The sequence below is a fragment of the Eretmochelys imbricata genome, chromosome 10 (assembly GCF_965152235.1).
Source record: "Eretmochelys imbricata isolate rEreImb1 chromosome 10, rEreImb1.hap1, whole genome shotgun sequence".
In the NCBI taxonomy this organism is placed as follows: domain Eukaryota; kingdom Metazoa; phylum Chordata; order Testudines; family Cheloniidae; genus Eretmochelys; species Eretmochelys imbricata.
Window position 1 is genome coordinate 30,361,152 of NC_135581.1, and position 25,292 is coordinate 30,386,443.

General features: G+C 54.6%; 1 protein-coding gene across 3 annotated transcripts; it reads right to left on the minus strand.

The window, feature by feature from the left end:
* Positions 1-2,336: 2,336 nt before the first annotated feature.
* LOC144271520 (galanin receptor 2b-like) lies at positions 2,337-21,613 on the minus strand. Of its 3 annotated transcripts, XM_077828909.1 has the most exons (4): positions 21,499-21,612; positions 17,415-17,630; positions 10,319-10,713; positions 2,337-4,367 (listed from the first exon to the last, which is right to left on the minus strand). In XM_077828909.1, the coding sequence occupies exons 3-4, from the start codon at positions 10,690-10,692 to the stop codon at positions 3,620-3,622; spliced, it is 1,122 nt and encodes a 373-aa protein (XP_077685035.1). In that variant the 5' UTR covers positions 10,693-10,713; positions 17,415-17,630; positions 21,499-21,612; the 3' UTR covers positions 2,337-3,619. The 3 variants fall into 3 exon arrangements, with proteins under 3 accessions (XP_077685035.1, XP_077685034.1, XP_077685036.1); XM_077828908.1 differs by lacking the exon at positions 17,415-17,630 and having other exon boundaries at positions 21,499-21,613; XM_077828910.1 differs by lacking the exons at positions 17,415-17,630; positions 21,499-21,612 and adding an exon at positions 15,763-15,773.
* Positions 21,614-25,292: the final 3,679 nt, after the last annotated feature.

The window sequence follows — 25,292 nt, forward strand, 5'->3', positions numbered from 1 at the left end:
TGTGTTTGTGAGGGATTGGAGTGAAACCCCCTGAGTGTTTTGAAGAGAAGGGCAAAGGAGACAGGCCAACCAAGAGAGTGATGCTGATCAGACGGCACAGGTGAGGGTGCAAGAATCTTTTGGAGTGGGGCTGAAGCAACAAGGCACCATTGCAATGCCCAGGAGTGTTGCAAGGAGAGATGCTGAGGTCTGCAATGGGCTCCGTTTGTGCTGCATGCCTGACGCCACTGGCATGTGTATAAGGAGCAGACTGGTGCTGGGTGTCTCTGTCTGCCGTGGGGGGATGGTTGACTAGCTGGAAGTACTATTCCTAGGTCGCGAAGGAGCTGGGTTTTGGTGCGGGGTGTGTGTGTGAATGTTTCCAAGTGTTGGCCGGTGCCACTGTCTGCATGGGTAGTTTTTCAGGCGCGTTGCATATTACCTGCAGAGGTGAGGGGCAGGTTGCCTGTGGACATACATCAGGGTGCTGGTGCATGGATGGGTTTGTAGAGTGTCCGTCTCTAGCGTCCCTCGGTGAGTGCGTGAATGTGCCTGTGTGCACAGGGGCACAGTGCAAGTTTTGTCAGGCCCAGGCCCCTCCTGTGTGAGGAGGTGAGAGCCGGGGCAGTGGTGTACGTATGCGTTTGTCAGGGTGAAGGGGATCCATTGTGTGTGGGGATGTGACTGTCTGGAACGGGCGGGGACACAGGCTGTTGAAGGACAGTGGCGCTGTGACATCCTCAGTTGAATGCCAGCAGCCCCCACTGGTTGCTGCTGGGCTCAGCTGAAGGATGCAGTATGGTGCTTGTCTGGCTGCTCTGTTCCACAGCCTGTTGGGACCAGCAGGAGCGAGCGGGGCTTTGCACTGGGGCTAGGCTGCTTTCTGAACTGCACCGTGCTTCACTGGTTTAACAGGATGGTGAAGTAAGAGGGAGAGGCATCTGCACACTGCCAGCAGCTCTGGTCTGATGCTGAGCAGGGACCCTTCATCTCTCACCGCTGCTGACCCAATTACCACTGCTCTCTCCTCAAGTGGTGGTAGGGAGTGTGTGCGACTGTCATGGGGCCTGCATGACAGTACAAGCCAACTGGAGTAATTACTGCCTCTGCCCTGCCTTTCTCTTTGCTCTCTTTCACCAAGCGCTTGCCAGCAGTGTGCCTTCCATGGCACATGGCCCCTCTCTGTCGGTTGGCCTCGTTCTTGTTCGTCTGGGGCTTTCTTCTCTGCCTTCCCTTCGCAGTCCGTAACCATGTGGAGTGGAGGGGTCATGGCACAGGAGAGGCCCTGTCCTGCTGGGCGGGGAGTCGGGGGAAGGGGTGAATGGTCCGGCAGTCGAATCAGCGGACAACCCATTTGCAGAAGGGAAATGGTCCCCTCACGGCTTTGAACAGCACCTGGGTTAGCCCAGTATTGGGAGTTGGGAGATATGGGCTATAGTCACACCTTTGCTATTGACCCTTCTCCTTTCTGGGTGTCTTTCCCCCAATTATAAGATGACCCCACTTTGATTAACTCTCAATTGCTCCACCTTAGGAGTGCCCCAGAGGCCTCTGCACCAGTTCCCACCATACTTCACAGAAGGTGCTGCTGCAATTGGCTCTTTCATGTATGGGGTGACCATGATTTATGGCATCCAAGAAACAGGGAAAGAAAGCAGCTGGCAATACCCCCTCCTACTGCAACAACTGCTGTCCGCAACCCCCTTGAGCTTTGTGATTGCATCCCCTCCTGAGCTCGAACAGCGTGAACACCTCAACCCTGGGCTCCTCTATCCTGCCCATCCCATCGACTCCTTCATGGGATCTAGAGCCAGCTTTCCCTGGCTGTCAACCAGGTTGTCAGCTAACTGTGTTTGTGTCAGGAAGGCAAGTGAGCTGTAGCCAGAGGATGAAGGGCTGGGTGGATAGCAGAGCCAATGGGCCAGATCCTCAGCTGGTGTAGCTCAGCAGAGCTCTGATTTACACCAGGTGAGGAGGTGGCCCTGCAGGTGTCTGCTAGCCTGGTGCACTCTGCACTTTGCACAGGTGAAGGCTGGCAGGAGACTGAAAAGTCTTTGATCTGAGGAAGGCGCTTTGCCATGTGCTATGGGGGCCAGGGAGGGGTTGATCCACACAACATGGCATGGGCCAAGCACAGGGTTCTCACAAAGCAGTGCCACCTATTCCCTACCCCCTGGGCTGCCTGCCCAGGGATCTGGCACTCCTGGGAGCTGGGTGGAGAGGAATGGGGTGGAGGGGAAGAGGCTGATCCAGCGCTCAAAAGGTCATCTCCTGTTTTCCTTTTTACCTTCTGGGAGCCAAACCCAGGTTTGGATTTTGCAGCTGGGGCCCATCCCACAAGAAATATTGACAAAGGCCCTGTTGCTTCCCAAATTAGGAAAACATATTTATTTGCTGGGGGTTAGAAAGACAGCTCTACAGTATGTACAGCCCCGTCTCCCTCACGCAGACCCCAGTGCTCCATGTGTGAAGGAGAGCCCCTTACACTAGAATGGTGAGCACCAGAAGCAGACGCGCACAGGCAGCCGTGCACCCATGCCGTGAATACAACTTGCTTTAAGGACACTCCGGTTATGGTGACTGGCTTGGCCATGGCATAGTCAATAAACCAGCATAGATTCTGGACTGTCTGCACGCTATGGTCCCCCCTGCTATGCGGAACACAAGTGCTGATGAAGGTCGCACAGTGAGCGCAGGGGAAACGAGCAGCTCACACACAAGGGCTGTGCTCTGATGATGCTCCCAGCGCCTAGACCTGGGACAGGGTCAGGTGGTGACCTTGTGTCAGGTATTGCAAGGTGAACACCACACACATGGTGGGCAGCACAGAGCGGGTGGGGGAGTAGGTGGGCTGGTATCATGGATCAAAAGATGAGTACATGGCCAAGGTCCTGGGAGCAAAGGGACAAGCACGTGGCTAGTACAATGAAGTCAGTGGGGCAGTTGCAAATGCACATGGCAAATGGAGTGGTACAAAACAGTGCCCCAAGCAGAGGCTGAGGGATGGGCCGACCCTGTCTGTTCCCTCAGGGCGTGTTTGAAAGATGGACAGAGCAGGCCCAGGCAGCTTTGCCTGCTGTGTTTCTGTGCTGTCCTCTCTGAGCAATGCCCCTCACCTGTGACAGATGGATCAGAGGGTTGGGAATCTGCCTCCAGACACTGTGTCATGAGCTAGAGATGGGAGGGGATGTTTTAACCCCGAGAAGCCACATAAATGAGGCAAAAAGCAGGACTGCCTAGACAGGACTACACTAGAGCAAGGCAGTGATGGGCGTTAGCTGGTATTAAGGAGCAGGGAGCACTGACAGCCAACCCAGACACAATCAGAGCTGGGTTGGTGCTGCTGGTCTCTGCTCCATTCGCAAAAACTGGGTCCAATGAGCTTTAGTCTAGCAGGGCTGTGGCTCCGGTGTGAGCTGGGGTCTGTTCCCTCCCACGGGCAGGCCCATTCTTGCACGCTGTCTGGGGGCTCGGGAGAACAACAGGCCTGTGGCATGCCAGGAGAAATTTAAGTCCAGGGTTAGGAGTAGGATTCTCTGGGGCTGTCCCTCGTGTCCTCTCTATCATCCAGCGAGAAGGGGAGGCCTCTCCCTGCCACTGGCAACACAGCACGGCTGCCCAAGAGGATGGAACCTCGCTGCTAGGAGAGGTGAAGGGGCCTAGAGGAGCCCGACTGGACCAAGAGGGATCCTGCATCCAGCTCGCACCCGTCCTGCTGCCCGTTGTTCTCGTTCATCTGGGATACCTCAGTGGAGCCCGCCTCGAAGCCAGGCACTGTGTGGGCAGCATGCACCACATGGACCTTGTTGCGGGCTTTCTTCCTCAGGAGGCAGCTGAAGACCTTCTTGAAGCCCTTGCGGAAGTGCTTGGAGACCAGGGCATAGACAATGGGGTTGAGGCAGGAGTTGGCGTAGGCCATGCAGTGGGAGAGCAGCCGGAAGGCATAGGTGGCCTGGTTGAAGGGGAAGTCCCCATAGAGGTAGCGCAGGATCACCACATGGTAGGGCAGCCAGCACAGACAGAAGAGGATGGTCACTATGATGATCATCTTGGTCACCTTCCGCTTGGCCTTCCTGGACTCTGACATATCCTCCAGGGGGTCCACGGCCGTCCACAAGTACTTGATGGTCCTGGTGTAGGAGAGGCTGACGATCAGCACGGGGATCATGTAGCCGAAGGCAAACGTGCTGGTGTCTATGATCTTGCGCTTCCACTCTTCCCAGCCGGGCATGCAGATGTAGCTGGACTCCCACTCGATCAGGTCATAGTAGCTCAGGTATGGACCAGCGAAGACCACAGAGAGTCCCCAGATCACAGCCAAGGCGGCAACTGCGTTGCAGGGGGTCCGCAGTTCCCGGGAGCGCAGTGGGTAGCGGATGGCCAGGTACCTGTAAATGAAAATAAACGGGCAGTAGCTAGGGGTGTGGAGGACTCTGCCTTGGACACGCAGTCGCTGTGGGATTCCTGCTGTCCTGTGACAGTGGTTCCCTCTCTCCCCTTCTGCCTCCATCCAGCCTCAGCAAATGGGTGTGACATCACTAAGGAAGGGTCCTCACCCTGCCAAACCCTCTTAACCCATTCAGAATACGGCCCTGTGTAGGGCAGCATTTTGATTCCTCATGGGATTCTTCCTGGACAGCAGTATTTTTCTAACTCAGGTTCCTTCCCCTCCCTCCAGACAGAAGGCTCGGCCCAGTTCCCTGAGCACTGGCCAGAGAGGTGAGGTTGGGGAGGCCACTCAGGAGTAACACATGATGCTCTCTCTCCCCAGGGATGGAGCACGTTCCCTCCATGGCTCTCCCACACCCAGCTGGAGCAGGGGAGGACAGGGCCAAACCCCTCAAATGGCAGCCCATGCTGACACAGGGTCCCTCCCCTGCTGAAAGGAAGAGCTTGTGCCTCTGCCTGGCTGAGACTGAGGCTGGGATCTGATCAAACTCAGGCCCAGCCCTGAGCCTTGGTTTGAGGCCTTTGGGATCCTTAAGTTGTTGGACACTCCAGGGATGGGATGGGTATAGGGATATGGGTCACAATTGACAGCCCCAAGAGGTCAATGAGGGTCGTTCCATTGATCTCCATGGGGTTTGGATCTGGCCCAGAGGTCTGTAGATCTGCTCATTGGGGCCTTGACTGTGCTGGCCCAGAGATGGGGAGCTGGAGGTCCCCAAAAATGATGACTCTTCCTCTCAGTGTTGGGCTGGTTTCTGGGGCTGATAAATGTCCTAGCAACAGTTTGCTGCCTGCCTGTCCTCCCCTGGCGCTGCACCAGCGCACCTCCAGGTTAAACCACACAATGCAGAGTGCTGCTCCTGGCTCTCCAGCAGGCGCCGGGAGGCTGAAAGAGCAGAGCGGCGTGCAGGAGAAGCGCTGAGCCCAGCTCCCTCACACGCATCAGTAGGGAGAGCGGCCAAGTGGGAGCATCTGTCTGCAGCACCCCAGGAGAGCTGAAACATGTTTGGTGTGACAGTCCCTGCGGGGTCCCTGGTGCAGATGACAGCTAGGAAGGGAGACAGCTGGGATCCTAGCTGACTTGTGGACAGGAGACTGCAGGGAAGGGGGAGTAGCTGTCAATGCAGGCACAAGCCCTTCAGTGCTCCAGTCTAAGCCTGTCCTCATCAAGTAGGGACCAATGCTCATTGCCACGCGCTGTGCCTTAGGAGTTCATCCCTGGCAACAGCGCAGCCGACAGCCCAAGACAATAACTCAGCCAGCACAAAAGGTCATCCCGAGCAGTAGCATAGCGTGTCTCTGCTGTACCGTCCATCTGGAAAGCTCCAATAGCACTTCCCAGACGCGGTACAAGGATGGCTTCATCCTGTGCTGAAGTGGGTGGAACACAACCACGTTCTTCAGCAGCAACAGTATGTAGCAGGAGAGGTGAAGAATAAGCTGAAACCAGGTGAGCAGAACGCTGTGCCAGGGCGCATGCTGGGGAGCTGTAGGGGTTTTCAGAGACTGTCCCTGGATCTGAGCTAGCTAGAGAGATGCCGTCTCCCACTGCAACTCCTTGAACTCCTACTTTCCATCTGCAGTAAAGTACCATCAGCCATATCCCCTCATGTTAGGCTTCAGTCTGATCTCACAAGCTACCTGGGGTCAGCTTTGAGCCAGTACTTGGGTGGGAGACCTCCAAAGATGGCTTACAGTAAGTGCTGTGGGAAGTGGTCCGAGTGATTTATCAGTCACTATCAGATATAAAACTAAGCACCTCGCTACGTTTGATTATCAAAGTTCTCTCAGCTTCTTTTTCAGGAGTGCTGGGGCTGTGTCCCTGAGGTCCTGGTCCAGTTCTGGGCTATCTTAATGCTCCTTGCCGTTTTAGTTGAGGATGCTATTCTTCTCTTCTTACTCCCAGACAGCACCTAGCACAATGGGATCCTGGTCCCTAACTAGGTTCCTGGCACTACAGTAATTCCAATAACTGCTGCGGGTATTCCTATAGAAGAGGTGGTATTTCAGTGGTGAGTGAAGTGAACATAAAAACGGCCATACTGGGTCAGACCAATGATCCATCTAGCCCAGTATCCTGTCTTCTGACAGTGGCCAATGCCAGATGCTTGTGAGGGAATGAACTGAGCAGGGCAGTTATCAAGTGATCCATCCCCTGTCATCCAGTCCCCTAAGCAGTCAGAGATTTAGGGACATCCAGAGCATGGGGTTGTGTCTCCGACCACCTTCGCTAACAGCCATTGAGGGACCTCTCCTCCAGGAATTTACCTAATTCTTTTTTAACCCAATTATACTTGTGGCCTTCACAACCTCCCCTGGCAACGAGTTCCACAGGTTGACTGTGTGTTGTGTGAAGAAGTGCTTCCTTCTGTTTGTTGTAAACCTATTAATATAATTGGGTGACCCCTAGTTCTCCTACATATCTCCATTTGGTCGTCTCTTTTCTAAGATGAACAGTCCGTCTTTTTAATCTCATCTCTGATGGAAACTGTTCCATCCCCCTCATCAGAGTGAGTTTGTGTGTGGGGGGGTGGAGGGTGAGAAAACCTGGATTTGTGCTGGAAATGGCCCAACTTGATGATCACTTTAGATAAGCTATTACCAGCAGGACAATGGGGTGGGAGGAGGTATTGTTTCATGTTCTCTGTGTGTGTATAAAGTCTGCTGCAGTTTCCATGGTATGCATCCGATGAAGTGAGCTGTAGCTCACGAAAGCTCATGCTCAAATAAATTGGTTAGTCTCTAAGGTGCCACAAGTACTCCTTTTCTTTTTGCAAAGACAGACTAACACGGCTGTTACTCTGAAACCTCATCATTTTGTTGCCCTTCTTTGTACTTTTTCCAGTTCTAATAAATCTCTTTTGAAATGGGGTAACCAGAACTGCACAGAGTATTCAAGGTGTGGGCATACCATGGATTTATATTTATATTATGATATTTTCTGTCTTCTCTGTCCCTTTCCTAAAGGTCCTAACATTCCATTAGCTTTTTTGACTGCCACTGCACATTGTGTGAATGTTTTCAGAGAACTATCCACAATGACTCCTTTCTAGAAGGGTCTAAATTAGCTATTTCCACATCATTTTGTATGTATCGTTGGGATTATGTTTTCCAATGTGCATTGCTTTGAATTTCACCTGCCATTTAGTTGCCCAGTCATCCAGTTTTGTGAGATCCCTTTGTAATTCTTTGCAGTCAGCTTTGGACTTAATTATCTTGAGTAATTTTGTATCATCTGCAAACTTGTTCACCTCACCGTTCACCCGTTTTTCCCATTATGTTGAACAGCATAGGTGCAAATACAGATCCTTGGGAGACCCCACTATTTACCTCTCTTCACTGACCCTTTGTTTGCTATCTTTTAACCAGTTACTGATCCATGAGAGGACTTTCCATCTTATCCAATGACTGCCTACTTTGTTTAAGAGCCTTTGGTCCTTGTTAAAGGCTTTCTGAAAGTCCAAGTACACTATATCCACTGAATCACCCTTGTCCACATGTTGGTTGACCCCCTCAAAGAATTCCAATTGATTAGTAATAGTGCTTCCTATATAGCTTGGGAACTAGTTTGGGATGGTTCAGAACGAGGTGATATGTAAGGTAAGATAGCAATAGTCATTAATTACCTGTATATAGAATATAGCTTTTATAGAGATCAGTAGATCTCAGAGTGCTTTACAAAGAAGTTCACTATCATTATTTCCAATGTACAGATAGGGAAACTGAGGCATAGACCCGATCGATCGATCGATCTGTAAATATTTATATAGCACCAATCGATGTATTGTCAGAACGGTGTCAAGAGTCCTGCAATCTTCAGTCCCTGATATCAGTGTGGGGGTCTCTTAATCACAGGGGTAATTTGCCATCCTTACCCCCCACCTGCAGTGAATGTAACAAACAGGAAAAATGAGGTGATCCAACCAAGCCAAAGCATGATCCATAGGAAGAACATGTATTTCACCCCTACGTGCAAAACAGTGGGGGAAGTTGGGGCAGTGCAGCCAAAACTGGGCAGATGTCCTGTCTCAAACCAATTGACCGGATTCTGATCTGCTACACAGGTGTACATGAGGAATAGCTCAGCTGCTGGCACTCGAGCTATGTTGCTGTATGTCCACATGAAATCAGAATCAGGCCCAATACGTAGCTTGAACCAAACCATGCTTTCAGAATTCTGCATTGAATGTACACACTGAATTGCATTTAAGGCAGAATGGGCCAGATCCCTAGCTAATGTAAATCAGCATCACTCTGCTAATGTCAGGGGAGCTTGGCTGACTTACTCCATCTGAGGATCTGGCCTAATATTTTTGTGATATGACACTGGGTCCCTTATTAGACAGAGCTAGGGCCAGATTAGGCCCTGTCATAAGCAGGCACAACTGCACTGGAGACAACTGAGTCATCACTGATTACACCAGGAACTGAGCTTAGCCCACAGTTTGAATGCACCAGGTGTGCAATGTATTATTGGCACAGATCTTGGGGCTTCTAAACTGATCATTCATCAATGTGTTTCAGTGATGGTCTGACAGCAGTGGAAAGGCAAGTCCTCTATTAACCCACAGAGCTAGAATCTATTTATCTTAGACACTTTATCTAGCCCCTAATACATGTCAGCTGAGCACCTCAAGCTTTAATGTATTTATTCCGTGAAGGAGGGCACTGCTGCTATCCCATTGCACAGATGGGGAAACTGAGGAACGGAGCTGCTAAGTGATATGCCCAAGGTTACCGATGGAGTCTTGGCACAGCAGGGAATTGAATCCAGCCCTCCATGTTCCAGGCTAGTGTCCTAACCATTAGACCATCCTTCCTCTAGAAAAACACAGGCAGTGGCACCACAGGCTTCCCGACCCAGCTGCCCTGGCAGGGCCACGTCTAGGGTGGAGAGCATAGTGGCTCCACCTCCTTGGCCTGTAAGAACGTGGGTTGTGAAGGGGACACCTAACAGGAACTGTACTACATTCCTCCAACCCTTTTAGAACATAAGAACGGCCATACTGGGTCAGACCAAAGGTCCATCAAGCCAGTGTCCTGTCCTCTGACAGTGGCCAATGGCAGGTGCCCCAAAGAGAATGAACAGACAGGTTATAATCAAGTGATCCATGCCCTGTCACCCAATCCCAGCTTCTGGCAAATGGAGGCTAGGGACACCATTCCTGCCCATCCTGGCTAATAGCCATTGATGGACCTATCCTCCATGAATCTATCTAGCTCTCTTTTGAACCCAGTTATAGTATTGGCCTTCACAACACCCTCTGGCAAGGAGTTCCAGAGGTTGACAGTGCGTTGCGTGAAAAAATACTTTCTTGTGTTTGTTTTAAACCTGCTACCTATTAATTTTATTTCGTGGCCCCTTGGTTTTGTATTATGAGAAGGAGTAAATAACACTTCCTTATTTACTTTCTCTATACCACTCATGATTTTATAGCCCTCTATCATATCCCCCTTAGTCAACTTTTTTCCAAGCTGAAAAGTCCCAGTCTTATTAATCTCTCCTCATACGGAAGCCGTTCCATACCCCTAACCATTTTTGTTGCCCTTTTCTGAACCTTTTCCAATTCCAATATATCTTTTTTTGAGATGGGGCAACCACATCTGCATGCAGTAAGGTGTGGGCTTACCATGGATTTATATAGAGACAATATGATATTTTCTGTCTTATTATCTATTCCTTTCTTGACGATTCCCAACATTTGATGCGGTTTTTTTTGGCACAGGCCACAGAGGGGACAGCATTAAGTCATTTCTGGTGCAAGCTGGGTTTGACCTGGTGGTGATGAGCCCCCTTTTCCCCATTCTCTGAGCCTCCAAACTCCCGAGGCCAGGCACAGGGCATCTGGTAGGGTCCAGCAGCCCCATGGCAGGTTTCAGCCTTGCTTACCTGTCCACTGAGACGGCAGCCAGCGTGAAGCTGCTGGCATACATGGTGAGGTAGATGAAGAAGTGGACGGCCTTGCACATGAAGGAGCCGAAGACCCAGCCCTCCAGTGAGTAGATGGTGGCCTGGAAGGGGACGCAGAAGATGATGAAGAAGAAGTCGGCCAGGCTGAGGTTGAGGATGAAGAGGTTGGTGGTGTTGTGGCCCATCTGTCCGTTGCGAAGCAGCACTGCCAGCACCAAGCTGTTGCCCACCGTCCCCAGGAGGAAGATGAGGGAGAAGATGACTGGGATGATGACGCTGGCAGGGCTGAACTGAGAGCTGTCTGAGGCGTTCCAGTACCCAGCCAGGCTGGCAAAGTCCTCGTGCTCTGTCATCCTGCCTTCAGGGGAGAACACCTGGAGGGTGCAGAGAGAGGGAAAGGGAAGAGATCTTAATGAGGAAGACAGTAGCCAGAGCCCTTGACTCTGTGTGACTGGAGTAGGAGGATGAGACCCCATTAACAACTCTATGGCCAAGTGCTCTTCAGCAGAATCTGCTGGTTACTATTGGCTCAGAGAATACACGGCATGAGGCTGGGCTCCGTCTTAACAAAGCCAGTGTCTCCGAGCCTCTGCTCTCAATTCCTCCCCCCATGCCTCTGAATCCAGAATCAAGCTGCAGCACACACCCGGACGCGCTCCTGGAAAGACAGCGATGGAGAGACTATCTCCTTGGGGAGCCCTGCCTGCCCCCAGCACAAATAAAGCACGGCTCCGCTGTTCTGGGATGGAGGAGCTGGGATCTACGCAAACTGGCCTCTGCAGCAGCTCTGCCTCCCAGACAGCAATGAGACTCTCATGGTAAATCAACACACTCACAAAGCCAGGGAGTTTTATTTCACTATATAAATACACAGTGTGGTTTTCCTTCTCCCCCGCCCCTGCTCTGCTAGATTAACTGTAGTGCCACAAAACACAGGGCTATAAATGCCTCTCTCCGACAGTGAATGTAAAGGAGTTGGCTTGTCCATAGGGGCAGCTCTGAGCTGATGCAGTGAGTTATAGAGGTGTGGGCGCTCACTCTCCCACACACGGCAACTTTGCTCTTCTTGTTTGTGTTTTGTGTGGTTTCCCTGCTTCTAAAACAGGTCGCTCAGCCTGAAAGCGTAACATTGTATATGGGAATTGGACCATCTCACTGGAAGGGGTGAGGGCTTAGGGATTGATTCCCCGAAGAGATCTGAGGGGTATGTGTGGGAGTGGGGTGAAATGGTGGCCCTCTACCCTATCCCAGAGTAGGGAGATGTTTCTGCTAAAGGGACCAGCAGTGAAGTAGTCAACCAGCAGTGAAGTAGTCAATAGTCAATGTTGCTATTAAAGTGATCATTAGGTTTCAGAGTTAATGGTTGTACTAAAGAGGGCAGCTCACACCTCAGAGGTTGTCTGGCTGCACAGCACTGCACCAGGCTCCTTTGGAAGGGTTTCTGCACAGCCATAATGGCTGGGAAATTATTTGAGATTAAAATAAACCCCAGACCTGATGAGTGATGATGAGAATGGAGTGTGTCTGTGCTGTGTAGATAGAACTTGGAAACATGCACATGTGCTTCTGGATTAAGGTTTGGCGTTTGAAGCTGAATCAGGGCTAGCATTTAAATCCAGAAGCTTGAAATCTCACTAGCTGATCTCCTATACTTATTAAAGTGGGATGCTTTCTGCAAAGAAAATGTAGCCACTTGTAGCCTCACTGGAGCGGTGGGAAGCCTGCAAGGATACGCTTTGCAAATAGTAATCCTTATTTCAAACCCACAAGCTCCCTTTATCTCCTTTCTGCAAACCTTCGTACCAGTAAACTTGTTTGCAGCAACAGCATGTCTCCCACCTTTATCTCATTCCCAATAGGTATGGTGCCCCATCTGTCAACTTCTGCAGAGAGTCAAGATCTCTCCATTATTTTCTCTCCCTCGCCCAGGGAATTGATGGGCTCTCAAGGTTTCTTCCTGGGGAAGGTGCTATGACTATCTGAAGTGTTGCTGCCCCCACCTGGGGAACAGCATCAATACAGAAAAGCATAGGGCTGTATCTGCCACTCTCATGGGCTGTGCGTGTTGAAGGAAAGGCAGATGTGGCTTTGTCTATACCAGGGGTGGCCTAACTGTGGCTCGCAAGCCACATGCAGCTCTTTTACCATTAAAATATGGCTTGCAAGCCTCCTCCGCCCCCCGCGTTCTCCGTGTTCCAGACTGGGCGGCAGGGGGAGAGATCGGAACCTCTGTCTCGCAATGGGAGGGTGGGGTAGGGGCGTCTGTCTGGGGTCTGTCCGGGGGGAGGAAGGTCTTGAGGCTTCAGCCCTGCAGGGCGCACCTGCCGGGGTTCAGGTCTTCAGCAGGAGTGGAGCAGGTGTGCTCCGGCCCTCAAACTTCTGAAGATTATCGTAGGCGGCTCGGAAGGCCAGTGAGTTTGGCCACCCCAGTCTATAGTGTGGATAATTGTACAGGTGTAGCCACACCGCTGAAGCTGTTTGAAACTAGTGAGCCCCTTTTCACAGCGGCACAGCACATTTACACTGTGGGTTTGCAGGAATGCATAAGTGAAGTAGCTACGCTGGTACAAATCTCTCTGAGCCAGAAAGGCCTAGACAGGAATGTGAGAGTGTCCCATGTTTGTTTGTTTTGGCATGCACCTCTAACCTGCTCTTCAGTGAGTGATGAGTCCTTCGCTAGTGGCTGATGCACAAAGGATAAAAGTCTAGGATATGTATTCACTAGAGGAGCTACTCCTTTAGCTCACGTGCTAAAGGCTCATGGTTTTAGCACTTGAGGTCCTGGATTCGATCCCTTATAGTGACCCACAAGGGCAGTACCAGGTTTACAATGGTGTCATGGAGCCGGGACCAGGCTCCAAAGGGGCCCCGGCCTAGCCTGCTCTGCTTGGGCTGCAGTCCAAGGCCCCGCCAGCTCTTCTCCGCCCCCACTCTCTCCTGCGGGGGCAGAAGCTTGGTCCTGCCGACTCCTGGGGATCCTGCTGCAGGCCAGGCTCTGCCTGCCCCCACCGGCAGCCAAGCTCCCCCCGCCTCTTTCCCCGAGCCTGCCTTGTTCCTGCCCCGAGCCTGCGCTGAACAGCTGTTTGCCGGTGCTCCTGGAGGAAGGGGAGGAATGGGGTCGCAGCACGCTTGGGGGAGGAGGCGGAGAAGAGGTGGGGGCGGGGCCTTGGGGAAGGGCGGAGCAAAGGTGGGGTCCCCACACTCCACCTACACATACCCTCTCCAGACCCCTTCCATGAGCCACTCAGGGCAGGAAGCTGGGAGCACCCCTACAAGCCCAGCCCCCAGCCCCCTGCCCTGAGTCCTGCACCCCCTCACACACCCCCACTACCACAGCCCTGGCTCCTGCACCCCCCACACATATCCAGCCCCCCAACACCCTGAGCACCAAACGGTAGATCCTGCACCCCTCCCATTCCCACGCACCCCTCGCACCAAACAGGAGCTGCCCCAGGGAAGCGCTCCACACCCCAACCTCCTGCCCCAACTCTGAGCCCCCTCCCTCACTCTAGCTCCTGGGCAGACCCTACACCCCACCCCTCAGCCCGCTCCTGGACCCTGACTCCCTCCCAGACCCTCCACCCCCAGCCCTGAGCCCCCCCCCCACACCCTAAGTCCTGGCCAGACCCCACACCCAAACCCCCAGCCCACTCCTGCACCCTCACTCCCTCCAAGACCCTGCACCCCCAGCCCTGAGCACCACTCCGCACTGTAAGTCCTGGCCAGACCCTGCACCCCAATGTTTTTTCTAGAGGGCTCTTATCCCAAGCGCTTTACATTCGTTAGCTAACAGTACAAACAACCTTTGGAAAGGTCTTTACATGGTCCGCCGAGACCCCCAGCGATTTTCAAGTGGTCTGTGGAAAAATAAGTTACCTCACTTTGGCTTCATTTACTTGCTATTACTTATGGGGGGGGAGAAAAGAGAGAATGTTCTTTTTCTTGGCTGGGTCCCAAGGAGGGGCCCCAAAAATGAAGCTCAGCGCAGGGCCCCACTAACTCTAAATCTGCCACTGGGGCTGACCCCTCCTCCACAGCTCCCCACGCCGCAGCCAGGGGCTGACCCCCCGAGCTCCCCATGCTGCTGCCAGGACGGGGGCTGACCCCTCCTTCACCCCAGCTCCCTGCACCGCTGCCAGGAGCTGGGGCTGACAACCTCCCCACACCGCTGCCAGGGGCTGGGGCTGGCCCCTAACCCCCCCCAAGCTCCATTCTGGCTGGGGCTGACCCCCCCAAACCCTGCTGCCTGACATCTTGTGTCGCCACCCCCCGCACGCACACGTTCCTCCACACCCCGCTAGGGGGGCGCACTGGACTTTTTTGGCAAACTGGGCATTTGTTCATTTGCTCTTGCCAACTAATCAGTTGGCAAGAGCAAACAGGATAAATGCCTGTTTTTGTCAAAACAGTCAGGATGGCCGGGACTGTTCCCTTTTTAAGCTCTGTCCCAGCAAAACAGGGACGTATGGTCGCCATATCTCCAGGCAAGTGGGTCCTGAGGGAGTCCGGCCAGGGCAGGGGTAGACCCTGCCCTGGCTAATCACGCCACTCCCGGGAGGCCGGAGTGATTCCCCGCCCTGGCACTGGACCGGCCCCGGCCGCGCTGCCAGCTCAGCCTGGCAGATGCCGTCACCTTCCAGCAGGGCCGCTGAGTGTGGCCAGGGGGCTGGGTGTGAGGGAGTGGGTCTCTGGAGGTGTTGGGGGCTGTGGCCAGTGGGGAGTGTCTTGGGGGGCATTGGGGGAGGTCTGTGTGTTGGGATGCTGGGCAGTGGGGGTCTGAGTGGGGTGCTGTGTAGTTGTGGTGGTGGGTTGTAGGGAAGTGCATTGGGCAGTAGTGGTGTGGATGTGTGTGGGGGTGCTGGGCAGGGGTGGTGGTGTGAAGGCCACTGTGCATTTGTGGTGGAGGGTCTGTGTGGGGGGCTGCTGGGCATGGCAGTTCCGGGGGACGCTGGGCATAGGCAGTCAGGGGCTGTGTGGCACAGGATGGGCCCACCCCCGAGGGGAGGGGGCACACTGGCAGCACAGGGCTGGGCAGGCCAGTGTGCATCTGGCAACTGCTGGTTTGTATACAGTACCCTGGCACTGGGCTGGGTGGAGTGGGGCCGGCCCCACCATGCTGTGCCCCATTGCCCCTGGCTGGCCCCTTGCTCTGGGAACCAACCTTCCCACTCCATGCTCCCTTGCCCCCATGGGGGCCCACAAATATGTTTGGCGCCGGGCCCACAAAAGGTTAATCCGGCCCTGCACAAGGGCATATGTGCTGACTCTGTGGGTGCTCTGCGCCCTACTCCGCCTCTTTCACACCCCCAGGGCCCTGTCCACACTCTGTCCCAAAGCCCAGCCCCCGCTCGGCCTCTTCCCCCTGAGATCCCACCCACCTCTCGCATGGGTGGGGAAGGGAGGGGGCAGAGAAGAGCACCCACCAGCAAAAACAAAAGTCCGGGCCTGTGCAGGAGGGCAGTTGGGCTACACTCATGAGCACGTGCAGATGTTCCTTTGCAACGTCGGTTCATGCAAATAACTGAGTTTCTTCAATTCACTGGCCGCACCAAAAACATTGACAGGTTTCAGAGTAACAGCCGTGTTAGTCTGTCTTTACAAAAAGAAAAGGAGTACTTGTGGCACCTTAGAGACTAACCAATTTATTTGTGCATGAGCTTTCGTGAGCTACAGCTCAGTAGCTCACGAAAGCTCATGCTCAAATAAATTGGTTAGTCTCTAAGGTGCCACAAGTACTCCTTTTCTTTTTACCAAAAACATTGAGAGACACTTCGTTGTGGGTCAAACAAAACACTATTCAAATCAACACACACACACAGTTTCATGCAGTTTTTGAGGTTTTTTAACTTTAAAAAAAAACCCAAAATCAAAGTAAAATTCAAAACAAAATTGTTATGAATTGAAAAATCAAAGTGTTTAGACAATATGGGGATTTATTTTTTTTTTTTTGGCCCAACAATTCAGCAAATTTGACAGAAATCTGTGAAGTGTTTCAGTCAACCTGAACTGGCTCTTTTTTCTTTGGGGAGGGGGGGAGTTTTAAGTCCCAAAAACTTCAGCCGGCTCGAGTGTGTTCATGCTAGGAATGAGTGGGAAGAAATTTCCCAATGAGGGCTCCAGAGCTGATGATTTGAACATGGAGCTTTTCACCCTGAGCCCCTATGAAATGGGCTCCCACACAAAGTCCAAGTTCAGGCTCTTTGGGTTTTTACAAAGGCTGAAATGAATGAATTTGAGACTGGGGAAGGCGAGATCAGCTGGAGAGAGAGACTTGCAAAGACAGGATGGCCAGCGCTAAAAACTAGGCCCCCTTATTTGTGCTCAGTGTGATCTCCCTGCATGAACAAAGCCGATTAAATTGGCAGAGTCGGAGCTTGTTCTAGCTGTGGGTGCTTCCATCGCATGTACAGCCCTAGCAGCCACCGACCAGCATGAATTTACAGAGATTTCAACTGAGGGATATGGTCACAGAGCCTGAACACCCAGGAAGGGCTGGGCACCAGTAATAGCTATTGTCCTGGGGGTGGAGAGGTGAAGGGGTGTGGCCCTGTCACTCTCTGGTGTAACATTCTTATCTCACACGGGGGTCTCATACTGGTTTCACACTTGTCCCCAATGGAGTTTCTCCATAAAACGGTAACTCCATGGTGCAACAAGGTGAGGGAGAGGATGCAGCCGGCCCCCAGTTATTTCATCTTCCTCTAAATGGGTCAGATTCTGATCGGCCTTACACCTATGTCAATCAAGAGACCATAGCATTACCGTGTGCTTACATTGCAGTGACTGGGAGCTGCACCTGGCCCTGTATACACTCTTCTGAGCAGGGTTATTAGCAAAATCAGAGCCCAGTTTACAGCTCTCAGCCAGAACTCCAGAATCACCTGTATCAGCATGTGCCCAGACATTTCATGTGTGTGTCCCATGGCAGTGGCCATGGCTACATCCCCCAACCCCTTAAATCCTTTTCAATATCCAGGTACGCTTCCTCCCTCCCTAGTCCAGTGATCCAGTTACTAGTTAGCACCTCATTTGTGGCAATACTGATCTGTCCCACCAAAGAGACTAAGTGACTCACCCAAGGTCCCACATGGAGTCTGTGGCAGAGCAGAGGATTAAGCTCAGGTCTCCCTCTAGCACCCCAGTCACCGGCCCATCCTTCCACATGCTGCTCCCAGGGGATTTGGGTGAAGCGGTTTCCAAGTATTTCCCACCGCCCACGTCCAATTAACGGCTTTAATAGGTTGGGTGTAGTGGTGCCTGTGCTTGGTTCTGACAGCAAGCTCAGCTACGCCTGAATGGAGAAGTGGGAGGGACGGGAGAGAAATGAACAGAGAAAAGGGGGATCCGGAGCCACAGGCAGACCCATGGGGGATACTGTCCCAAGCACCCTACCATGGTACCCGAGCCTCCAGGAGGCCCCACTGTCCCCATTTGACAAGTGTGGCAATCAAGGGGTGACGTGACATGCCCCAGGCTGCCCACTGAGTGAATGGCAGTTAGGAACAGAGCCCAGGAGTCCTGACTGCCATAGTGAGGGACCAGTAGAGAGCAACAGGGTGGGGAGGGAAAGGGTCTCTGATATTCCCACACCAGCTAAGGGGCGCCTAACGCGGGGAGTAAAGTGCAGGGGTGAACCAACCCAGGCCATTTCCTAGAGCAGGGAGCTGGGGGCAGAGGCTGCACAGCCCTGCTCTCTGCAGCAGTAGGTGCCCTTCCTCCCAGCATGAATCTCTGGGCTCCAGCAGGATCAGGTGGATCAGTGAGAGTGGGGCAGGATCAGCACCAGGACAGGAGCCTCAGAACCAGCAGGGGCAGAGGACAGGGAGGCATACAGAGGAAGGGGATAGAGGGGGAGAGGAAGGAAGAGTTGAAAAAGGAGAGGAGTGGGCCGCTGTGGGCTAATGGCCTCAACACTGGGTAGGGTGTCAGGACTCCTGGGTTCTAGCTCTGACTTTGCCACTGACTTTTTTGGGGGAAGTCACTTCCTTTCCCCCTTGCCTCAATTTCCCCCTTTGTACAGTGGGGATAATGGCACTTGCCCACCTTTGTGCAGCGCTGTGATGGGTGGCTGAAAGGTGGTGCCTGAGTGCCAAGTGGGACTGGTGGTTCTATTATGGGGGAGAGCGAAGGTCAAACACCCACCTCCCCTGAAACGCTCCTCTTGTGACCCAGCAGCAAATAAACTCCTGGCTTGCCTCAAATGGAAGGGGCATGCCCTCCTCTTCCATCTTTGCAGAGCCTTCCGCTTTCAAAGGATAGTAAGTACCCTGACTCCTCCTTCCGAGCCCCTGACAGAACCAGGGCTCTTTCTCCTGCTTTCGCAGCATCAGGGTGCTATTTTTAATGGCAATCGCACCCTAGCCCAGACTCCTAAAGATACTGTACAGCCATGTCCCCACATAACCCAGTGTAATGGTGTACACTGGCCCTTTAAGAGTAGAGGGGGCAGAAGACCCCATTCCAGGGAACTGGAATGAACAAAGGCCCAGGAAATGGGTCACCATCCAACTGCTAATTACCCCATTTCCTGGGTCTTTGTTCATTCCAACTCCCTGGAATGAGGTCTTCTGCCTCCCGAGTCCTAAAGGGCCCATGTACCCCAGGCCACTGAGCCTTTGTCCTAAAGCAGGGGTGGGCAAACTATCCAGCCCTTCAGACATTTTAATCTGGCCCTCGAGCTCCTGTCGGCGAGCAGGGTTGGGGGCTTGCCCTGCTCCAGCAATCTAGCCAGGGAGCAGGGTCGGGGGCTTGCCCCACTCTGTGCATGTTGTGGCTCTGCACTGCTCCCGGAAGCAGCGACATGTACTCCTCCGGCTCCAATGCAAAGGGGCAGCCAGGGGACTCCGCACACTGCCCCCGCCCCAAGCATTGCCCCCGCAGCTCCCATTGCCTGGGAACCACAGCCAGTGGGAACTGCAGCGGTGGCCCCTGCACAGAGGGCAGCACGCAGAGCTGCCTAGCTGCACCTCCACATAGGAGCCTGAGGGGGGGCCCCAACCCCCTGCCCCAGCCCTGATCCCCCTCACACCCTCCTAACCCCTTGGTCCCAGCCCGGAGCACCCTCCTGCACCCCCAGCCCCACTCCAGAGCCCACACCCCCAGCCGGAGCCCTCATCACCACCCCTGCACTCCAACTCCCTGTCCCAGCCCAAAGCCCCCTCTTGCACCCTGAACTCCTAATTTCTGGACCCACCCCAGAGCCTGCACCCCCGCCCACACCTCAACCCCAATTTTGTGAGCATTCATGACCTGCCATACAATTTCCATGCCCAGATGTGGCCCTTGGGCCAAAAAGTTTGCCCACCCTGTCCTAAAGTGTACCAAGAGCAGAGTCCTTCCCCAGCTAGCCAAGATTCCCCCAGTCCCACCCACCCCCTGCCTGACCCGATATCGGTCTCCAGCCTCCTGCAAACACCTCCAGAGGCAGGACCAGCTCTAGGCACCAGCAAAGCAACCATGTGCCTAGGGCTGCACATTTCCAGGGGCGGCATTCCGGCCATCCTTTTTTTTCCCTGGCCCCGCTCAGTCAACCAGGTCCCTGCCCTGGCCCCCTGCTACTGGGGGAGCGGGGCGATACGGCTCCTCCCCCCCGCCAGCCTCTGCCGCACATGTCACAAGCGGTGGAGGAGCCGGAGCCGAGTGGAGGGGAGCCCGGGATTCGGGCAGGACCCGCGGCCGGTAAGGGACCCGCTGCCCTGGGCGGCTTGGCGCTGGGCGTGCGCCCCTGGTGCACCCCGCTTCCCGCAGCTGACCCACCCCCCAGCCACTCTGTCAGTTACTGTCCCCTCTGCAGGGGTGAGGCCGGGTCTGAGATTGGGCTGGGGGCCCACAGGTGGGATGTACGGCCCCAAACACCTCACTCCAAACACTGCGATAGCATTACACAGTCTTTTAACATTACCAGTATCAGTGGCTTCTGGTGAGCGCAGTTTCTCAGAACTGAAATTACAAAAAAATTATTTGAGGTCCACCATGTCTCAATCATTTGTCAGGACTGGCATGAATTTCAGTTGAAAGGACCATCGCAAAAAATGCAGATTTCACTGAATTATTAAAAGACTACACAAGTATGAAACCCAGAAAAATTCAGTTCATATAAATTCTTTTAATGTATGAGAAACTGGGCGCACGGGAAGACACTAACGTTTTTCATTACAGTGTACAGTTGAACCCGAATTGTTTGTAATTGTGATTTTGTTAAAATTAAATGAGTACACCAGTAGGGAATTGTTTTATTTCACTAACTACAAATTCTCTGTTTTCATTTTTTTAAAAAAATTCTAAACAGTCAAAAAACAAAACAAAACAAAAACAAACATTGCAAAGTGCAAACATGTGTAAAAGCCAAAAAAAGGGGGGGGTGCCAAATTTTTTTTTGCTTGGGGCAGCAAAAAACCTGGAGCCCACCCTGCCCAGAGGGCACCATGGACAATCACGTGGCTCGTCATCCCCGCTCAGTGGCATCCTGTGGGCCTTCTGTCTCTTCACCACCCATTAAAGAGCTTGCAAGGGTCTTGGTCTGTTCCACCCAGCCTCCCTCTGCCTCCCTCTGCCTGGCCCTTGGAAGCGGAGCTGGCTGGCAAGAGTCGAGCCCCTGGGTCCGTGGGCCATCAAAGCTGCTGGCGTTGTCAGATCTCATGGGGGGTGGCAAGGGGGTGTTGTGCTGCGGGGAACCCATCACTGGGGGTGGCCCCAGGAGGACCAAATAGCAGGGGGCGGCAGGGGCAACCTCTGGGCTAGGTAGGGCTGGCACAAGCCAGCTGTAACGCCTCACTTCAGGGGCGGAGTGGGCGAGGGGATCTGTCTACTCTGCCCCCCTCCACCAACCCCCGACAGCCGATCGGACCCCAGCCCCGTTCTCCGCTCCCGGGGGAGCGCAGCCGGCCCCCGGCAAAGCCTGGCCAGCCGCGGGCTAAACTCCGGAGCCTTTCCGAGCGCGCAGCCCGGAGGCTGGGGAGGCGCGGAGCAAGGCTGGGGGCAGAGACGGGAAGCCCCGGGCGCGGCGGGAGCCCGGAGCCGCGGGCTGAAGGCGACGCCCGGGGCACCTGCCAACCCCGTCCCGCAGTGGCACCGCTGGGGTCCGGAGCCAGGCGCCCTGCCCGGCCCTCCCCGCCTGCCCCCAGCACCGACCCCGGGCTGGGGCCGCCCCGCGCTCTTACCTCGTGCCGGGCAGCAGCGGCGGGCGCGGGCGGTCAGCGCGCTGCCTGCGCGCCTGGCACCGTCCCCGGCACTGCGCGGCTGGTCCCCGCCACCCCGCTCCCGCACCGCGCTCCGCGGCCCCGCCCTTGCCGGCCTCTCGCTCCGCCCCCTCCCTCCTGCCTGCCCGGGGCCGCCCGCGCGCCCCGTCGAGGCGGGTCCCGCCCGCTGGCGCTGCGCTGGGCACACGGGCATCCAGCCCCCCCTCCGCCCTGCTGCCAGCGCAATCCTGGGGAGTGGGGGGCAGATTCGGCTGGTGGCTCCCCCCACCCTGGGTGAACCCCGTTCACTTCAGCGGAGTCACTCCGGATTTACCCCTGGGGGACTGAGACCAGAATCTCTCTCTCCCGGAGGCAAAGCCAGTTCAGGAGCTGAGCAGGGGCTGACTCCGGGAGGGTCGGGGGCGTGGGGTTGCTCATTCTGGTTTCATCACAGGGACATAATCTTTAATTTAATGTTAATCTTTAATTGCTGGAGGCTCTCACCTGTGGGCCCCCAGCCTGATCTCAGACCCATCCTCACCCCCGCAGAGGGGACAGTAACCAACAGAGTGGCTGGGGGGCGGGTCAGCTGCGGGGAGGGGGGTGGACCAGGGGCGCCCACCCAGTTCCGAGCTGCCCGGGGCAGCGGGTCCCTTACCAGCCGTGGGTCCTGTCCTGATCCCGGGCTCCCCTCTACTCAGCTCCGGCTCCTCCGCCGCTTGTGAGACGTGTGGTGGGGCAGGTGGGGAGAGGAGCCACATTGCCCCGCTCCCCTGGAGGTGGGGGGGCCAGGGAAGGGACCGCCCCCAGGCCGGGATCCCCAACTGAGCCCGCTGCCCTGCATCACGCAGGGGCTCATTGGTTGACTGAGCGGGGCCAGGGGGAAAAAAAGGATGGCCGGAATGCCGCCCCTGGGAAAGTGCAGCCCCACGCACCTGGTTGCGTTGCTGGTGCCTAGAGCCGGTCCTCTACAAAGCTGGCCCCAGATGTCCCTGTTGCAGCTGCCAGATGTTGACAGCATATGACACTCCAGATGGGATCTGCCCCAAACACACTCTCTGCCAGCAGCCCCCTCCCTTTAAAACAATCCCCAGCTTGCAAGGCCTCTGTCATCTGGCTCCAGGATCCTCCCCAAAGTGAGATCGCTGAGATTGGAGGCAAAGTCTGGTGCTCTTTAGAAGTACAGACAGGGTAGTTGGGTATGTCAAGCCTCCTCTTGTGTTTGGAGAGTGAAGGCTGGGGCAGTGCCGAAGGGGGTGGGGGGAGCGCCTGGCTAGGGAGGGAGGGCAGGCGGACTCTGCGACAAGGGGAGCTGTGAGATCTGACATTGTCCCCCACACTGTCTCATCATTCCATCAGGCACGAGTTGCGGGTGGGGGGAGCCTTTGAGAGAAAGGCTGTTTTAGGGTTGCTGGGGATGCTGCCCATGGAGCATTGCTTTCTGATGCAGACGAATGGCATCTCAGAGGCTTCCACCGCACCCTTCCCCAGCAAGATGTGAAGCCAGGACTATCCCGTGGCCCAGGCTCAGAGGAACATAGGAGCTGCCAGACTGGATCAGCCTGTCCGTGACAGTGGCCAGCACCAGCTGCGTCAGAGGAAGAGGTAAAACCCTGCAATGCACAATTACGGAATAGGGAATGTTTCTTCCTTTCCCCTCATCAGGTAGCTCATGCTGCAAAGCAGCAGAGTCTATAGCCTCCTTTTCCCTAGCTAAGGTAACTGGGGTGGGGCGGGGGGTGCGGCATTCTCATTATCCATATACATGTATAATGCAATTTCACATCCTGCTAAGCTCTTCGCCTGAGTTCTGTTTTGTGGCAGTGAGTTCCGTAGATTAGTAAGGCACTGTGTTAACAGTATTCCCTTGTATCAGCTGTGAATGTGCTGCCTTTCTGTTTCATTGGCTGCTCCTTTGGGCTGGTATTAGGAGACAGGCTTCCTCCATGGGCCTGGGCACCTGGTAAGCTATTCGTTTGTTCCAGCACTCCCTAGCCCTGCCTGGCTCCCCCTCTCCCTCCTTCACTCACTCAAATAGCCCAGCCCAAGCATCTCCCTGATCGCTGTACAGTGTCACGCATGGCTGCTCCTGGTGTTTGGAGATGCCTCACTGTGATCAGGCCTGGTTTGGGCTGCTGAACAGTGGCCCCAGTGCCAATCCCTTTTGGTCTAAGACAGCAGCCTGCCCAGGTGCTGCCCTGCCTACAGAGGGTTTTGTTTAATGCTAGTTTTGTTTATGAGCTGGTAGCTGTAGAGCTGTTCCCTGACACCCCGCTCCCCTGCAACCATCCATAGGCTGCAGCGAAAGTTTCCCGTCTGCTCCTTTCATCTCCCCTGAGCCGCCTGTCATTCTCTTCATCTATTGGGCAAACAGTGCTGTCTGTGTCTGGTTTTCCCTGTAATGAGTGGTGCTGGAGCTTGCATTCACATCCAAAGGGCTGCTTGTCAGCTCAGATAGATTTTTCCCTGGAGCTTTATTTTCTTTTCTTATTTATTTTTACCTTCTGCTGTTTGTAAAACTTGCTCAGCATGGGTAAATCTTCTGATTGTTCCCCATTTGTATTAGGATGACAACCACAGCCCCCAGCTGAGATCAGGTCCCCATTGTGCTAGGCGCTGTACAGACAGTCCATACCCCAAAGAGACACAACAAACAAAGAGTGGGGACAAGGAAAGCGTCTTATCCCAGTTATGACCGATGGGGAATTGAGCAGCAGAGTCTGAGGCTGGAATTTTCTGAGGAACCTAAAGGTATGTCGGTTCGCTTTGCTCGAGTTAGCACACTAAACATAGCACTGTGGCTGCAATAATATGGGTAGCAGCTTGGGCTAGCCACCCATGTACAAACCTGCCTGACCCCTTGGGTTTGCACTTGGGTGGCTAGTCCCAGCCACCAGCTGTGTCACCGCAGCTACACTGCTATTTTTAGCACACTAGCTCGAGCTGAGCTAGCGCGTGTCCGTCTACCACCCACTCTGGGAAGTCTGCTCCCAGCAGCCATGTAGATGTACCCTTAGATACCCAACTCTCAGTACATGTCAATGGACTTGCACCTAACTCCCTTAGACTGATTTGAATATCCCACCCTAGATGATTTAGCCAAGGTTCCTCCAAATGGTAAGACCCCCTGGATCAGGGACTTGTCTTTTCATTGTGTGTGTAAAGCCCCTAGCACAGTGGGGTGTTCGTTCCTGACTATGTCCTCTGGACTCTGCTGTAATAAGAGAGGGGAATTTTCAAAGACACCAAGGCACCGACTCCCTCCGGACCAAAGGTGGGCAAACTATGGCTCACGGGCCACATCTGGCCCGCGGGACCATCCTGCCCAGCCCCTGAGCTCCCAGCTGGGGAGGCTAGTCCCCAGCCCCTTCCCCGCTCTCTCCCCTCCCCTGCAGCCACACCTCCAGTCGGGCAGCGCTCTGGCCAGCGGCTCCTGCTGGGCAGCGTGGCAGCATGGCTGGCTCCAGCATGGTAAGGGGGCAGAGAGCGGGGGGTTGGATAAGGGGCAGGAGGTCCCAAGGGGCAGTCAGGGGACAGGGAGCAGGGAGCGGTTGGATAGGGGGTGGGGTCCCAGGTGGTGGTTAGGGGCTGGGGTGTGGATAGAGTTCGTGGCAGTCAGGGGACAGGGAGTGGGGGAGTGTAGATGGCGGGAGTCCTGGGGGGCGGTTGGGGTGGAGGTTCTGGGGGCAGGATCAGAGGACAGGTAGCCGGGGGGGGGTTCAATAGGGCGTGGGAGTCCTGGGGGGCCTGTCAGGGGGTGGGGGTGTGGATAGGGG